General features: G+C 34.7%; 1 protein-coding gene across 1 annotated transcript; it reads right to left on the reverse strand.

Annotated features, from left to right (window-relative positions):
• Nucleotides 1-15,425: 15,425 nt before the first annotated feature.
• LOC129872127 (uncharacterized) lies at nucleotides 15,426-16,682 on the reverse strand. The gene has a single exon (XM_055947018.1). The coding sequence runs from the start codon at nucleotides 16,680-16,682 to the stop codon at nucleotides 15,426-15,428; it is 1,257 nt and encodes a 418-aa protein (XP_055802993.1).
• Nucleotides 16,683-19,304: the final 2,622 nt, after the last annotated feature.

Below are 19,304 nucleotides of genomic sequence, written 5' to 3' on the forward strand. Positions count from 1 at the left end.
GATAAAATTTTGGTGTCAAAATCTTTTTCCATCGTAGGATGGAATTTTTGAAATATCTCTTGAACTTCACTTTTTTTGTTTATGTGTAAAGCCAAGTATATGTCGTATATTGGTCAATAAAAAATACAATAATACAACTTTTTGTCAACAGATAAAACTGGTGATGGACCCCATAAATCACTAAAAATAATTTGAAGAGGTTTAGAGCTACGCCGTGATAATTGGGAAAAAGGATGTCGATCGGCTTTATTAGATAAGAAAGAATTACAATGAAAAAGTTTGTCTCGCTCATGAAACAGTAGAGAGAATTTATTTAAAATAAACCTAAGGATTCTACAGTGAGGATGACCAAGACGTTGATGCCATATAGTAACAGGAATTGATGTGGTGGTCATGTGAGCTTGGGGAGGTGGGACAGGACACTCATAGAGTCCATTGTTAGTCCAACTGTGCACCAGTGGTTTTCGGGTTTTCAAATCCTTCAGAACAAAGTCAAAAGGAAAAAATTCAATCGACTTTAGATTGTCTTGACAAAATTTAGAAACAAAAAGAAGTTTGCATTTAATGGAAGGAACACACAGTGTGGGTTAGTTTAAAAAAATTATTTGATGCATATAAATTAGTACAACCAGTGTGAGAAATAGGAATTGTTTTACCATCACCCATGGAGACTTCCTCGTTACCATGGTACGGTTGTACGTTGTGAGGCTCTATTGTGATGGATGGGTAGCTCCTGAGTCAACTATCCAGGGATTGGTGGTGGCAGTAAACCCAGTTGCATAGTTGGTTTTGACTTCAAAGTGATTGTGCGATTTTGAGTGGAAGACATTGACGGTGTGGCCAATCCTGTTACATAGTTGACAACGAGTAACACCATTTGGATTTGAGTTTTACTTCCATTATGGGGGATTATTTGGACGTGAGTTCTAGCACCATTGTTGAGAATTGTTGGCCTGCCTGCGATTGTTGTGATTATTGGTGTTAGATTTAGTGGGGGTAGCGACTATAGTAGTGATACGGCTAGATAGCTTCTTAGTATCCTCATAGCGAAGGAAAAGTTTATAGTCTAGTAATTTTTCAAACAATTCCTCAAAAGAGTAGCCGTATTGCGTGCACGAATAGCAGCAGAGATCTCGTAAAATTCAGGATCCAGACCACTGAGTATTTTGACGATGAGTTCAGGATTGGATACAGGAACACCAATAGTGGCTAAATCATCCACAAGGGGCTGAATAATGTGAAGATATTCAGTGATGGAGTGAGAGTCCTTCGTGACACGAGCAAGATGATCACACAAAATGAAGACTCGAGTTTGAGATCTGTTTGCATAAATGGTATGCAAAGCATCCGAAGCTTATTTATCCGAGTTAGCGATAGAAACAGTAGAGGCAATGGTGGGTTCGACAGAAGCCATGAGGGCATTCTAGATAAGTTTGTCTTGACGGAACTAAGTTAAAAAGGCAGGATTAGAAGATATGTTTGTGCCAAGGGTAGTCGTGCGACTAATAGCTGTAATGGTCCCATCAAGATGGCCAAAGAGGTTGTAATACATAAGCATTGAGAATTGGTATGTCCAGGTGGCGAACTTGTGACCACCGTTTAGTTTGATAGGTAATTGGGATGCAAGATTGAACTGAATGATAACGTTGGTACCCGTCGTATTATCAGCATTGACAACTATAGGATTGTTGCCATTGTTATTGCCATTGTGATTGGTCATTATTTCTGATTTGTGTGAAAAGAAGGAAAAAATTGGACCGTTCTCATTAGAGCGTGAAGAGCCCTGATACCATGTAATGACACAATGTGTGCTAGAAGATAATATCTTATTAATGAAGTAAGAAAGTTGTTAAATAGAGTTACAGAGGAAAGACTCCTAAACGAACTAAACTAAGGTAATCTAAACAAATAATGACTGCTGAAATAAAGTATCCTAAATAAATAGGGACTGCTCGACTGCACAAGGACTGCTCAACTCCTCGTGATGTGTCAATACTGATCTGTCCGCACACTGAAATGTCTACCTATAAGGTATTGCTACCATTTGGGAAATCCTAACACCAAAGCTAGCAGTTCTTTGTCATACACTAAGTGATCTTGGTGTTTTATGGATAAACCCTTACTTAAATAGGCAATAAGTTATCAATATTGCATCAATACCACTCTTATACCCCCCTCCCATACACATCTGTTTCAACTATAAAAGGCATTGAAAATTTTGGAAGTTTTAACACAAGTGCAGAAGTGAGGATTGTCTTCAGTTTGTCAAAAGCTTTTGAGGCTACCTCAGACCAGTTGAAACTATCTTTTTTAACAGCTTAGTTAATGATGTGTTAATTCTTCCATATCCGTAAGACCCCAAAAGTTGGAAAGTTTAAAGGAAAGAAAAGTACAGAAAAGAGTGTTAGTGTAGCATCCCAGTAGTGGTCTACAAGCCGTAAGAAATTGTAAGACCCCAAAAGTTGAAAAGTTAGAAAACAAAATTCAGAAGAAGTTCCTCAGAAAAATCTCAGCTTTTGGCACAGTGGTCCTTCATGGAGCCTTTCACGAGCCTTGGTGCACTCCACGTGCTATGTAGAGCAAACGTGAAGGTGCACGGGTAACATGAAATTTTTGAGAAGGGACCAAGGATAGCTCTACTGTCTGTGGTGTGAACCACGAGCCGTGATGAGGCCTCTGAGCCAAACTCCTAAGACTCCTATTTAGGGTGCGTACCATGAAAGGCACCACGAGCAGTAGAGGCCTCCGTGGAGGTCACCCCTTCAAACTTGAGCTCAAATCCCTCACCACGACCACCACCATAGGCCGTGGTGGGATTCACATTCCATGGTGGGTCCCTCGTCTAGGATAAATTTCAGTTTAAGTTCAGGGGTGTCTTGTTCCTTTCCTATTTTATCATTAATGAATATGGACGGTTTTAGGGATTTGTTCTATTCTATTAACTAACCTAAGCCCTCCTAACCCTCTCATTATAACCCAAACACTCAAAATCATAATACTCTAGCTAAAAGTGTTCTCTCAAGAATCTTCTTTTTCCTCAAGCAACCCAAGGGATTTCTTCAAGATCAAAGCCTCAATTCTCTACAATTTAGGGCTTTTGAGGTCAAAGGTATGTGGGAATTCTTTCATGGCTCCTTTAACCTATGGAATTCTAAGTTTTCTTTCAAAATCTCTTATGAATTTTTCTTCTAAAAGCCCTAATTTTATGATGTTGCATTGGGTCTTCTTACACATGGTATATCTTATTATTATTGATTAAATTATGCATAATTCACATTACATTGCATGATTTCAAGATGAATTTTAATGACCCTTGTTATATGCTAGTTTTAAGTATATTTTCAATGAACTATGATCATGAATTTCAAGAGATTTCAATGGAAGTTTAATGAATGATATCCAAGGTTATGAATAACTCTTGAAAGATGTTGAATGATGTTTCAATGATTCTTTAATCAAGAATTTATAGTGTGATAAAGCCAATTCTCATACAATCATATTAAAAAGGTTTAAAGGTTGTGATGGGTTTTCCTCACATACTTATGATGAAGATGATAAATGAGATACTCTTATGTTTATTTTATAATGATGGATTTGCATCTATTATAACCTTTACTAATGATGTTAATGACTATGTTTTCATGAAGTTTCATTGGGATAATGACTAAGCACCGAGAGAACTTTAAGGTGGGGTTCGGTCCAATAGCCATTGTAGCTACCCAATGAAATCCTAATAACAATCTTTAGTCCCAACTATACTACCCGTGTAGGTTTATGATGTCAATATGGAGAAGCAAATGGATCCACATATAGCACAAAGTAAGAGAAAGTACATTCATGAAGTCTACCCTAGCAAGGTAGCCTTCTCCTTCTCGATGTAGGGATCATCGAATTTAATGTTATAGCTCACATGATCTTATATGTCGGTTAATATTCATATTCCACACTGAGGTAAATAAAAGGTATAAAATTCTCATGATAAAATTTTGATGCATTGACCAATAATGATGATATTTTAAGGTTTTCATGGTTTTACTCATGTTATAAGATATTGGTCTTGTATTTCATGATTCATATTGATTATGTCCTGTGTTTATTATTCATGCATATTTCTCATATACTTATTGTATTCTATGTACTAATGCATACTTTTATCTACATTGTATCATAATGTAGTGTTCGATGATCACGCTCATCCTTCCGTTCATGGCTAGAGCTTATTACATTTGTATTGGTGGTGAGTCCTCACATTTCGAGGAGAATACATTCATCTTTAGAATTTTATAACTTTTCTTATGTTGTCATGGGTGAGCTAGGATCTTGTCCTACACCCTTATCTAGTTAGGAGAGAATGTTAGATGAGTCTATGTTTATGTTGTCTTTCATTCGAGTTTGAGATTTATTCTCCTTTATCGAGACTTTCATGTTGATATTTTAATTTCGCACCTATGTTGTCCCTTATTTTATTTACTTACCTTATGTATGCTCATGTAAGATATGCTAAGAGGCTTGGTTAGGGTCCTTCAAGATTTTAATTATCGTGTAACACCTAGAGTCTAGCTTAGATCGTGACAGAAGTTCCAAGAGACCCACAGTGAAATGATTGATAAATACTTCTATATGAACAGTCATATGGTCCGTAAAAATTCCTACAGACCCTCGACCCATATGTAGAAAAGGACACTAAAGTTTGTTGAGGAAGTGGGTATATGGACCGTGAAAGGAACCATGGTCCCGTATAGGATCCCATGGAAGTGATGCATAAACCTAACCTTAGGATTTCAGAGAAGTGTCCCTCATAAGCCCCTTCATGACCCACAGGGATTTACACGAGCCGTAGAAGGCTCAATGGAAGTCAGCCACAAGGAGCCCAAATTCCCTTCCTTTCCACGGATACTTATATGGTCTATGGTGAGTTGTACGGACTGTATAGGGGTCTGTATAAGGGGTCGTTCTAGTTAAATTTAAAGGGCATTATGTACTTTCCTCCACTCTTTTATATAAAAGCTTAGACATATTTGGGGTATTTTTCTATAGTTATAACTATCCAAAACCCTTCCATAACTATCCATTCTCTCCAAATCACTCCCATAAAAAATCTTCTCTCTAAAAATTCTCTACAAAGCTTCTTCTCTAAGTCAAGCTAGGGTTCAAGCTTCAAGTCAAGTTTAAGCACCATTGCATTAGGGTTTTGATTACCTAGATATGTGGGAATTCACCAATGGATTCCTTTCATCCATTGTGTCCCAAAAGATCTCAATTCTCCAAAGTTATTTTCACCTAATTCAATGAGGGTTTCATGTCAATTCTTCATGGGTCTTTTTTAATTGATTTTAATTAATATTATTCTACTATACTATACATGAATTTACTATGATGCATGATTTTCAATTGATCTCACACGGACACATGTATTATGTCAATGCTTTTCAATGATGAACTATAAATTATTATCATGAATTTTATGAAGGTTTTATGAATGATTTATGAAATCTATGAATTTCGTTTCAAGTATGAATAAATGAATTGCAATAGCTTTTCTCACAATATGAATAAAGTCATGATTTAGATACTTAGAAAGGTAAGTGTCTATATGAATATTTTATGAAATCGTGATTTAAGGAGCTATTCATATGATAGTTTATGAATGTGAATGGGTGTATGATTATACCCTTTCCTAATGATATGTTATGATTATTTTATTTATTCCCTTGGGATTCGACTTAGTACCGAGAGGACTTTGAGGTGAAGGCTTTGTAAAGGAGTCTCTAGTAGCAATCTCTAGTCCTTAACTACGTTGACCCCATAAATTGTCTTAAATGACTAAGCTAGTGGATCCACATATAGCACATGATATTATGATACAGAGTCTACCTTGGCAAGTAGCCTCTTTTTTTTGGTGGAGTTACACCGAACTCCATGTTATAGATCACATGGTTTTATTGTCGATTATGGTCCATAGTCTACAAATGACTATGTTTTCTTATAAGTTCTCAAATGATGTTTTTATGATGCATTGACCTTATCTTATGATCTTATATTTTACTTTACGTTTTTTAAGTTATTTGGTCATGCATCTCATATTCATGCTTATTATGTATGTTGGAGACCAAATAACTTGAAAAACGTGAAGTAAAATATAAGATCATAAGATAAGGTCAATGCATCTCATATTCATGCTTATTATGTATGTTGGATTCATGTCATGTATATTTCTCACATACGTAGTACATTTCATGTACTAACGCATGCCTTTACCTATATTATCTCATAATAAAGGTCATGACGCTCCTGCTCCTCCACGTGGCTAGTTTTGTTCTCCACTAGGCTTTGCTAGATTCAGTGAGTGCTCATGATTCGAGGGCGAGTCTACCATGTTATTTTCATATGTTTAGACTACTTTCTTTCCTTATGTTTGGGTGAGCTAGGGCTTGTCCTATGCCCCCGTCTAGTTTAGTAAAGACATGTTTAGACTAAAAGTGTTTATGTAATTCATTTGGCCACTATTTTTGAATTCTCCTATATTAGAGATTCTATGTTTGAGACTATCTTCCGCATTTATATTTATCTTGATTATATGTTTTCTATGTCATGTTATGTATTCTAAGAGACTTGGTTGGAGTCCCTCAGAATTCTAATCATCGTGTCACGTCTAGAGACTAGTTTGGATCATGATAATATCCTTGAATGAATCGTCTATAGTACCATGCCATCTCTAGAAAACCTCTCAATTTCTTGAGAGTGGCAAGGACAACCCAACCTTGCAGTATATTCTTTGAATTTCTTGCAACTCCTTGTGCTGAAATATAATGGCCTAGATACTCAACTGTAGTAGCAACAAAAACACATTTGCTTTTCTTGGAATACAAATGATAAAGAATCAATAAGTCAAATGTAATGTTGAGGTGTTGCACATGATCATTCATAATTTTGTTGTAAAACAAGATGTTATCAAAGAAAACTAATATAGACCTCCAAAGATAGTTTTTGAAAATAGAGTTCATCAATCCCTAAAAGTTGGAAAGTGCATTAGTTAGCCCGAAGGGAATTACTAAATACTCATAGTGCCCAGAATGAGTTTGAAATGTTGTCTCGGGTATATCTACCGGGGCCATTCAAATTTGATGGTAGCCTGCTCGTAATTCAATCTTAGAAAATATATTAGAGCCACCCAATTCATCTAGAAAATCTTTGATAATGGAGATTGGAAACGTATTTTTAATTATGGCCTTGTTCAAAGCTCTCTAGTCAACACACAATTGCTAAATTCCATCCTTCTTCCCCACCAAAACTACAGGGGATGCAAGAAAGCTATACCAGGTTATACCACCCATAATCCAAAAGCTCGCGGACCATCTTTTCAATAACATATTTTTGTAAGGGAGAGTGTATGTATGGTCTAATATTTACCACCTTAGATCCTTCCTATAGTGGAATATGATGGTCCAGTATTCCTCTGGAAGTAGGCAATTCTTTGGGTTCATCAAATACTGTTTTGTACTCTTCAAGTACTCCTATAATCTCAGCTGGTTCTTGCTTTGTTGAATTCTCCTCCTTTGAGTCACCTTTGGTACCTTCTATTGAACTAACTTTATCATGAAGAGTTGAGAACCACTAATACCAACCTTATGCAATGTCGTAAAATCTATCACTTTCAGCTTAGTCTCAAAACCTACAACATCATCTTCTTCCCTTCATACTCAAATTTCATTGTCAATCTACTTAAACTAAATTAATATCCCATTGTGGCCTCCCAATGTACAAATCCATTGTACTCCTAACACCATATCACTGGTGCCTAATGGCAATAGGAGAAAATTAGGTTTAAAAAATAGTTCCTTGCAACAACCATTCTAGCCCTTTGCATTATTGATACACCTGCACATCATTTCCATCAGCTACCTTCATACTTAATGGTGAATCAAATGTATCAACCTGCAAACCCATTTTAGACACCAATTCACAGCCAGTAAACTAATCTATAGATCTGAGTCAATAAGAATATCAAGGACCCTTTTCTGACAATATCTAGTAAGTATCAAGGTGTTATAACCCCTCGTACCATTCAGAGCCGGAAGAGATATCTCACAATTTTCTACTCTAAAAAAGTCTTCTGCTACCATGAGCACTTTTTACTCCACCATTGCATCGCCAGCAAGTTCTAACAGAAACAATTGAGTTTTAGGCTTACAAATATGCCCTAACAAGTACTTCTCAACACAAACATAACATAACCCTTTAGCACGTTTCTCTCTTAATTCAGCTGGGGTAAGCTTTCTTTGTCTAATTTTATCATCCAACATATTTGTATTGGCTTTAGGCATATGTGTGATGGATGTGGTAGCTGTTATGTCGGAAAATGAATGTGGTTTAAAATTAATTTCATCTTTTTAAGAAAAAATCAATTTTAGTGAAAGAGGAGTCGCCACTTAATTTCTTAAAGAAATTAAGAAAACTTAATTTAAAAGACCCTAACAGATTTAAGTCTTAAAAATTTAGAAAAAAAGGTACGAGGTTCATATTACTATTTTAAGAAGGTTTTAGTACTTAAAATAGCCGCTAACATGCGGTTGTCCGACGATTTGAAAATTATTTGACTAACTTTGGGAAAATGTGTTTTAACAATAATCAAAATATTAAACAATTTTGAGAAAATATAAAGTTTAAAACATTCAAGATGATTTATAAGAATAATGGACTAAGTATGAAAATGATTAAATAAAAAAAGAGATAATTTAGATAAATTATTTAAATAAAACAATCGATCATTAAATATGGCTTCTCTTTAAGGGATTTAATTAAGTTAAACTAAACAGTTAATGTTAGAACTAAAACATGATAAATAAATATTATAATCTTAGTAAAGACAATAGAAATTAGTGATACCTAAAAGAAAACATTTAAATTTTAAACATCAAACTACCCGAAACACATACCAAGCAAAATACATAAGCAAGATAAAATATTCATGTATTTATATTTCTTCGGATCAGCGCTGGCTTATTAGTCGGAAGACAAAAATATCATATTTTTTCGTTTTCTTCTCGGGTCGATTTCCATCATTTCTGAAGGGCCTATCTACCCCTACCCCTCCTAAATTTGTTTGTTAGTTTAATCCTAAAGCGATCTAAAAAAATATTAAAAACTAGCGTCTTAAAAGGTGTCTAGCGTCCCAACTTAATATCCAAGAGGCATTGAACGTACTATTAGGATAGGTGTTAGATTAAGAAATATAGGTCTCTTAATTAGACACATCGTCAAACAAAACAAATAAGACGCCACTTAACACATGAAATCTCAAATAAGCCTCTATATTAATTAACTAGCATGCTTGAAAACACAGATAAATAGTGAAGGTCAAAACAAATATTAAGTGTGTGTGAACGCCAAGCCAAAAGGACGTAGAAACAAAGTTTAATCAATTAAACATATAAGAGCAATTTTAATTATTAGCATACTTGTGATAAAAGAAAGACATTGTTGACCATTTTAATTTATTAATTAAAGATCTTAAAGAAATTATAGGAACAAGATTTATACTTTATTACATGCTGAAAATTTATAAAATATACCATAGGTATGGTTCATAAATGAAATGATATGCTGAAAATTTATTAAGATATTTATACATATGGATTTAATATAAAATAATATGATAAATAATTACTAAAATCCTACAGATATGATTTCTACTCATGAGCTTAAAAAACTGAAAATTATTAAATAAATACTATATTCATGATTTCTATGTAACAGAATATGCAAAAAAAAAAATTAAAATTGTAGGCATGGTTTCAAAAATAGAATAATGTAATAAATATATATTAGAATCCTATAGACATGATTTTTGGATATAACATTATGATAAGAGATACTCATGGAGGCCCATAGATATGATATCAACTTAATTAGCATGCTAAAAATAAATTGACAAGGGTCTATAATATTTAAGCATTTGACATAGTGAGAAATATTTATAGAATCCTATAGGCATGATTTCTAAATAGAATAATTGGATCAAGACTTGATAAATTTTGTAAGCATGGTTTTCTACATTAAAATAACATCATAAAAGCATTCATTATTACCGGATAACATGTTGAAAATATTAATAGGGTGTTTGAATATGATACCAAATATTTAACTTGCTGAGATTTATATAGTTCCTATAGGCATGATAAAAGTAATATTTTATCATTAAAATAAATAGGGTAGCTACGTAAGTTTACATGCTGAAAATTAATCAATAGACACCTACAAATATGATATCTAAAAGTCAAATTATAATACAAATTTAATCCTTGAACAAGCATTTTATAACATTATGACAGTTTAAATTCACTAAGACCAATGCAACTTATTAAATCTATATTACGAAGATGTTCCAAGAAGTCAAAATTAAATACATACAAATATATTGAAATGACTATGGATATTTAAAAATCTAAATTCAAATACTTTGACACACATATTGATGGTTAATTAATTAGCCTAACACGCTTAAGGTGAGATAGATAGACAACTATTTTATCAACAAATCTAACAAGTAGATACGGATAAAAAAACACGTAGCACATAAATCCCTCCCCATCTTAAATAGTTCCCCAAATAATTTCGTTTTGTAATATTTACAAATTATTACATTTTTAGACAAAAGTAAATAAATAAATAAAAATAATATGAATAGACAAAGATGTAAAATGTAGTAGCTTCTCCGATCCAAGCGAACTCTTCGCGTCTCAAACTTTGAAGTTTCAATCCTACAAGTTGCTGCTGTTCGTTCATCGTTGCAGCTTGCCGTCACTGCGCGTCGTCGCAGCTTGTTGCTGCTGGTGGCGCGGTACTGCTGCTGCGTTGCTGCCGTCACTGCAGTTGGTGGCTGTTATTGCAGCTCGTCGGTTGCGACGGTTGCGCAAGCTTGAGCTCGCTGGAGTCGTTTGGACAGCAGCTCGTTGCTGCTGGTCACTAGAAGTGAGGAGGTGCGATGATGGCGACGTGAAGGAGAGAAGAAGAGAGTAGTAAAGGGAGAGTATGTGAGAGCGGCGGTGTTGTGAGGCGGAGAGAAATCGAGAGGGAGGGAGTCGGCGGCCATGGCTCTTCTTCTCTCTTCTTGGAGAACATGACCAAAAAGAAAAAAAACTCTCCCAAAAGTTTAGGTTAGGGTTTGGTATTAGAAATAGGAAATGTAATCTTAGCCGTTCATCAATTTTGATGAGCGGTCAAGATTAGATCTTGACATTTGATAAAGATGGGATGGATGGATGTGATTAAAAGATGGATTTAAAATTTGAATTTGAATTATATTAAATTTAATTTAGGCTAAAATTAGAATCAATTGAATAAGAGGACTATGCTTAAAAAAATAAAAATAGAAAAAAATTAAATAGATTGCTATATAATCAATAACCATAATATATCATAAATTTTATTTAAGTAGTATATATATATAACATACGTATGTACATACTAAAATGTGTGCGTAATTAATATAAAAATATATAATAAACTTCATTAAATAATAACTTTAATGCACGTGTATAAAATGTATTAAAATAGATATGCAATATGAGTAAGTAAATTATAAAATAAATTTAGTTAAGAAATATTTTTTATATAGATAAAAATACACACGTACATAATATATGCTAAATAGACACGTAAAAATATTTGAACATATGAGGCTCGTCAATAAAAATAGTAAAGATAATAGTTATAATATTAATAAATAGCAAAATATTATAAATTACTAACGTAAAAATATATGTTTTATGGTAAAATTAAAAATAAATTATTTATTTAATAAAGAAATAATTTTAAGAAATGCCTATTTATTAAGATAGCAATCCAAAAAATGGTTATGGGTTGGTCAAAATTGGGTGTCAACAGTTGTCCCTTTCTTTGAGTAGGGTCGATGAAAGAGGTTCTGGTCAAAGAAAATTGACGAACCCAATTTTGACGCTTCATATGATGCACGAGAAGTTAGAATTTGAAAGCTATCACAAAGTGGAATTACGGAAAACTAGAAAGCTTGTGAATCGGGATGAGGAGGTTTGTTGGAGTACAGTCGAGTTTTCAACATCCAGCTCGCCTACATATCCTTAAACTCAGGAATCAGACTGCTTGTAGTTTGACTCAATCGGTTGAAAAAGAAAATCTCTTATGCTAAGATAGCCTTCGGATGCGAGGAGTGACAAATAAATCGAGTGTGAAAAGGGGGCTTGCAACTTCTTAGTCATGAATGTGGCGCGCTTCACACCCACAATTAAGAACTTACACAAACATAATTTTAAAGCTCTTAGCGTATTGTCACTCAAATTGAGAAGATTTGCTTTTGGTGAGAGTTGAAGTTTTCCGGATACAAAGAATGAAACTGATAAAGCTTAAGAAAAAACCCACATGCCTTTTGATAAGGGTGTGGTTTGATTGTGGTGGAAGTCGCTCCTCAACTCGCGTCTTAAGAGTTTGATACTCTTTTCAGACTATGTCCCAGTTCGCTACTAAGAAATGTTCCACGTTGTGCTGCATCCTTTTTGATGTCGTCCGTACATGTCGGCACGTATTCATCTCTTAGAACATTTGACTTCAATTTCCTTTGATTTTATACTGTAGATGATGGGTATATATGATGCAATATAATGATGATGATGTTCCATCAATAGGATGATAATGCTCCATTAATGATGATGATATTCCATTGATAGAAATGATGATGCTTTATCGCAAGGATGAAGATCCATTGATGTTCCATCGGTAGGATATAAATATGTGTGTTCATCGGTAGGATGAATGGAGATCCATCGGTAGGATAATGATATTCCATTGGTAGGATAATGATATTTCATCAGTAGGATGCATGTTACTCCATTGATAGGATATAAATTAATGTTCCATTGATAGGATATGAATATGTGCGTCCATCGGTAGGACGAATGAAGATCTATTGGCAGGATAATGATATTCCATCGGTAGGATGTATGTTACTACATTAATAGGATATAGATTGATATTCCATCGATAGGATATAAATATATGTGTTCATCGGTAGGATGAATAAAAATCCATTGGTAGGATAATGATATTCCATCGGTAGGATAATGATATTCCATCGGTAAGATGTATGTTACTCCATTGATAGGATATAGATTGATGTTCCATCGATAGGATATAAATATATGTGTCCATCAGTAGGACGAATGAAGATCCATTGATAGGATGATGATATTCCATCGGTAGGATAATGATATTCCATCGGTAGGATATGCGTTACTATGTTGGCAGGTCAACCTCCTCCGATTTTGACGTAGAGCAAACAATACGTATTTTCTAAGTTGATGTGATTTGTAATGTATTCTTCGGCTGCAAATTGCTTTCAACTTGATGTAATATCCAATGAGTTGATATGATGCGGTATGATGATAAATTAACATGATATGCAGATGGCCTTTCAGCAATGGCATGGTAATGGCCCTCTCGGCAATAAAATGATAAATGATGGCCCTCTCAGCAATGATATGATAAATGATGGCCTTCTTGGCAATAATAAATGATGAATGATGGCCCTCTTGGCAACGGTGAATGATGTCCTCTTGGCAATGATATTACCACCTCCGAATAATAAAATATGAATGGCACTCTTGACAAATGATATTACCACCTCCGGTAATAATACGAATAATAAAAAATATGAATGGCCCTCTTGGCAATGATATTGCCACCTCCGGTAATATAATATGAATAATATAATATCATCATATACGGTATTGTATCATCATATACGGCATTATATCATACTATACGGCTTATGCATGCCCATTAGACGTCTTTGAGGATGGAGAATATAATTTGACGTCATTATGAACGCTTGCATTGAAAGTAACTCCTTTGCGTTTTTGAAGTGCCTGGTTACTTTAACATTAGTGTGTGAATGTCATGCTTATTTTCGAATACTATATATTCATGGTGGCTCATGGCTTGCTGGAGATTTGAATGAGGCATTGTTGTTCATTTTTTGAACGTCTCCTTTCGTCTGATGAATCCTGGTGATAAAATTATTACTTTGAAAACTCTTCATTCTTTTAACCCCTTTGTATTCGCTGAAAGGAGGGATATGGCAATATTTTATAAATCTGCATCCACAGAAAAATTGTTAGTTTTGAACGAATTTATCTGTGTTGAATTCTTCACTTGTTTCCTCCTTGTCTTGCTATCTTCGATCGCTAGATCTGATTCCCCACTTCTTGATAGATATAAGACTAAAATATATTTATGCAAAATGTTTAATGTATCAAAAAAAATTAAGAAAGATGAGTTTTTGAAAAGCAATTTAGAAAGGGTCACTGCCAGATGTCATGTCACACATAGCTTAAATGAACGTCCTTGATCCGAAGCTTTGAGCAGGCTTGATATCTTATTCACAAAATTTTTAAGGATTCTTGGGAAATTTTGACATAGCTAGAAAGTTTTGTAAAACCTTCTAATGATATTAGATAAAATTTTTGAGGTCATTCTCAAAATTTTCTGTCCCAGTTAGATATCTTGGTAAATATCATACTACCAATAAGAGATTTGCAGAATTTTTGAGATCTTATCAAAAATTCTGTCCCAGTTACTTTTCTGATGCACCTCAGCCTTGTCTTCTTTTGTGAAAAGACCTTCTCTGAAATTTTTGAGTCCCTCTCAAAAAATTTGTCCCAGTTTCTATCATAAATAGAGAACTTACGGGGAGATATGACTGAACCGTTGTGGCGCTTACGTATCTCATTGAGGCAGGAATCAGGTCAAATGTAGTTCCCCCGGAGGAGATAAATGATAATGGGATATTTTAATAGAAAAATGACCGAGGCCGACATAGGCCGCCTACGTATCTCATTCTTGAGAATTCAGGTCAGACGTAGTTCAAACTAAAGAGATTTTGAAAAAAAACAAGCATGGAAGCGATTACAAGAAAATGATGCAATTATAGGAAAAATACAAAAGGAAATTAAAATTAATTTTTCTAAAGTGAAATATTTAAAACGAATTTTCATAATAAAAGAGGCTTTCATAAAGAAATAAACTTTGGCCATGGGCATGGACCAATTTACCTTTTTCAAAATAATACGAAGAGAATTAAAGCGTAACAAGGTAAAAGTGACATAAAGGGTGGGTATCCAGACTACCATCGGTTTTTCAAAAAATAACATAAAATTCGTCTTTATCTATCAAGACGACTGAGGAACCAAGAGCGGATTGCAGGTCCAATTAGGCACTTGCTCTTTAGGCTTGGCATGTCGTATGCCTAATGTCTCGATTATCACAACATCACTGACTCCTTCTCTTAGACCAACCTTATTGGTGGACTTTCGCACCGAAAATGACTGATGCATATGAGGAAATGGCTTTTCAAGATTGTCAGGTTTGACTGGGACTATCGGCTTATCTGTATTCTAATCTTTACCAACTTCAATCATGTTAATAGTCACCCCTCCATGATTAGACAGGGGGTTATTATTAACATTAGGACCAGCAGTTTGGAGAGTGACAACCTTTTGATTTATCAGGTCTTGAAATTTATGCTTTAAGTTGATGCAGTCCTCGGTGATATGCCCAGCACCTCCTGAATGATAAGCATAATAAAGATCTGGTCTATAAAGTTTGGAATTGACATTGATGTTCTCTGGGTCGATTGTTTGTATCATGCCAGCCACTTTTAATCTCTCAAAAAGCTGTGTTCGGTTCTCAATCAAAGGAGTAAAGACTCGAGAGGATTTATTCTCAAGGTTTGGGCGAGGAAAGTTATAATTATTTTGCGGAGGCGGAGGTACTTGACGGTAGTTCAGAGTATTTCGGCGAAAAGGTACGGGAGTTTGAAAATTTAGGCGTTGTGCAGTTTGATAGTGCGGAGGTAGGTAATTAGGAGGCGGAGTTTCGTAACTCGGTTGGACGTAAAAAATTGGGTAGGGATATTTTGGAGATGGGGGATAGACTTTGTAGGGTGAGGTTTTTCTGGAGCTAAAATTGGATGATCTTTGTATCCTTCCATCAGGCGCATGAGAAATAAAGGACACATCTTCTCTTTTCTTTTTGAACAAACCTGAAGACCCAGCTTGGATGGCCACATGGGTAATCCTTTCGGTCTTAAGACCACCTTCGATGGTCTCACCAATTTTGACCACCTCAGCAAATTTCGCTCCTACGAGCAGCAACATCCTGTTATAGTACTCAGGCTCTTCATTGCGTACAAAAACTTCAATAATCTCTTTTTCAGTCATGGAAGGTCTCACTCTAGCAGCCTCTTTCCTCCAACGATAGGCGTACTCTCGATAGCTTTTAGTATACTTTTGTTTGATTTTCTCCAAAGAATAATGATCAGGAATGATCTCTACATTGTAAGCAAATCTTTCGATGAAATCTTTAGCCAAAGCATTCCAATTTGGCCACTGTTTCATCTCTTGAGAAGTAAACCACTCCAAGGCCTCTCCTCTTAAGCTTCGGCTAAAGAGTCGCATTAATAAAGCCTCATTCTTCCCAACTCCTACGAGTTGATCACAATATGCTCTCAAATGAGCCAAAGGATTCCCGGTTCCACCGAAAGTATCAAATTTAGAAACTTTAAACCCTTTCGGAAGATCCAGATCCGGATGGATACACAGATCTTCATAATTCAAACCAACAACAATCGGGGTATAGTGAAACTCCTTCATATCTTTTTATAATTTCCTCTTTCATGCTCTGCTCGATTATTTCCTCTTTGGTCCTCCACTCCCTTTCTTGCTCCTCATAGTGATCAAGTTCGGAATCGTTGGTATAGGGCTCATTTGGGATTGGGATTTGGAAAGTTGTCTTTTGAGGCAAGGGAGGAATAATGGGAGGGTTTGGTGTATTTTGAGGGACTTGGTAATTTTGGGGGAATGTTTGACGGTTAGTATGCTGATTTTGATGATGGGGAAAGGTGTGTGGATTGTTAACATTTTGGTTTTGTGGGGGAGGACAGGCTTGAGGGTTGGTGTTTTGTGGAGGAGGAAAGCTTTGGGGATTGGTATTTTGAGGGTGAGGTAGTGCTTGGTAGGAAGCGGAAGCATGATGAAGGTTGGAGGTAGTGAGATCAACGATGAAGGCATTTTGAGCGGGGTTTAAGGATGGGTTTTGAACATGTTCCGTACTTGAATTCAGAGAAGGAAAATGAATTAGAGGCCTTTCATCGCCTGGAATAGGTGTATTGGCGGCTATAGCCAGATTTGATAATTCTCGAGTTTTTTGTATCTCAACCCTCATCTCGGCGATTTATTGCACCAACTGTGCAATCAGCTCATTTTGTTCAGTGATGACAGGGTCTATCACAACAATATCAGTCAACCCAGTGTCCTCATTATTTCTAGCCATTTTTGTTTTTCCTATTTTCGAATTTCGATTGGAAAATGAGTCTTTAGGCACTTTAGATCTCGTAAAGTATGGATGCTCGGTCAGATTATCAACACAGATCAATTCTAAATACCTGCATAGAAAATAACTCAAAAGGCAAATATGTCAGTGTGCATTCATAACAAATAATGCAAAACATCATACCGGAAAAAGATAAAATACATAAGAGTTGCTTTGTTTGAAGACAACATAATCCATGAGTATTGAAAAATAAAAAATAGACATGAATTTGCCTATTGAATTTAGGATTTAATGTATCAAGAAATATGACTTGCACAGAATTAAGATCTTCTTGCCTCTTTCACGGTTGTATTTTGATATCTATTGATGTTGGTATCTCTTTGTAAAATACGAAAGGAGAAAGCAAACTTTCAAAAGATAGAGGTCAAACCTTGATAGTTTGACTAGCTCCGAAAAATCAATCATTTTTGAGAGGAAAGAGTAAGTTTAGGATTTGAAAGTAAAATTTGAATTTGTAGAGAAACAAAGACTCTAAGAGCTTTTGGCTGCACTTTGGATAGTGACTTGATATTTGTGTCTTGGGGACTTAGAAAGAAAAAATAATATATTTTTTTTAAAAAAAATGGGTTAGAGTGCCTTCAAGTAATACATTCATTAAAACAGTTATAGCATATAATAGGTAAACAATTATTGCGCATCCTAAACATGTGATCCTTTTGCGCCAAGGGTAGGCCTAACGATTTGAAGGATGTATAACGTTATTTGAAACATTCCATTGCCCCAAAACTTATATTTATACAAATATTATGAATAAACTGAATGCGGATACATAATGGGGAAAAAGGGATACAGATAATCAATCTCACATAGGGGTACAATCCTAACTAAACCTTCATGAAAAATCTTTCGTTCTTGACTTCTAGACATATCCAAACATTAACCATTTTTGGATAGAATAGCAACTTGTGAAGATCCCTTTTTTTACTAAGCTAATAAAATAAACTGTCAACTCTAAGGGACAATGTTTATCAAATGGCGAATACAACCTTCAAATATAAACATATAGGTGTTGACACCCAATTTTAGCCTGACTTTTATAAAATTAATATTTTTAATTTTTATTTTGTTAAATAGTTCAAAATTGCACTTTTATAATTTTAAATTAATTTTATCGATAATTATCCTTAGATGAGGATTTTAGTTTATTTTTTAAAATATTTTTTAGTTATAGCTATTTTTTATCATAGTTCGTTAATTTAAATTTTTACATGTCATTTGTTCATATTCATTTTAGTATTTTTAGCACAGTGTAGGAATAGATTAAAATACAGATAAATATTATTTTTTTCCCACAATTTTACCTACCTCACTAATCACACAAATATTTCCACAATTTTACCTACCCCACTAATCACACAAATTTTTCCACAATTTTACCTACCCTACTAATCACACAATTTTCTACACATATATAACTATTTTCAAACTCTCTCTCTCTCTCTCCTCTCTTATTCTTCCTAAAAACAAACACTCATCAACAACTACCACAAAAGTCCAATACCTATACACTACAATTTTCTAACTTATATAATCATTTTCAAACTCTCTCTCTCTCTCTCCTCTCCTCTCTTATTCTTCCTAAAAAACCACACTCATCAACAACTATAACAAAAGTCCAACACCTATACACTATAATTTTCTACACCTATACAACCATTTTCAAACTATTTCTCTCTCATCTCTAATTCTTCCTAAAAAAGCTACTCTCATAATATTTATTCTTCTTCTCCACTCTCTCCCTCACCCTCAGTATAAATAACACCAATTTTAACTCTTCTTCATTACTTTTTTATCCCTCTCCTTCATATTTCTCCATTAAAACCAACCAACAACCACCAAACCACCAAAATCCTCTTCTTTTCCGGTCAAACACACTTCATTTT

The sequence above is a fragment of the Solanum dulcamara genome, chromosome 2 (assembly GCF_947179165.1).
Source record: "Solanum dulcamara chromosome 2, daSolDulc1.2, whole genome shotgun sequence".
NCBI classification, from domain to species: Eukaryota; Viridiplantae; Streptophyta; class Magnoliopsida; order Solanales; family Solanaceae; genus Solanum; species Solanum dulcamara.

Bases quoted from the DNA above. Each gene is read 5' to 3' on its own strand.
- LOC129872127 (XM_055947018.1), bottom strand. From the start codon at position 16,682: ATGAAGGAGTTTCACTATACCCCGATTGTTGTTGGTTTGAATTATGAA.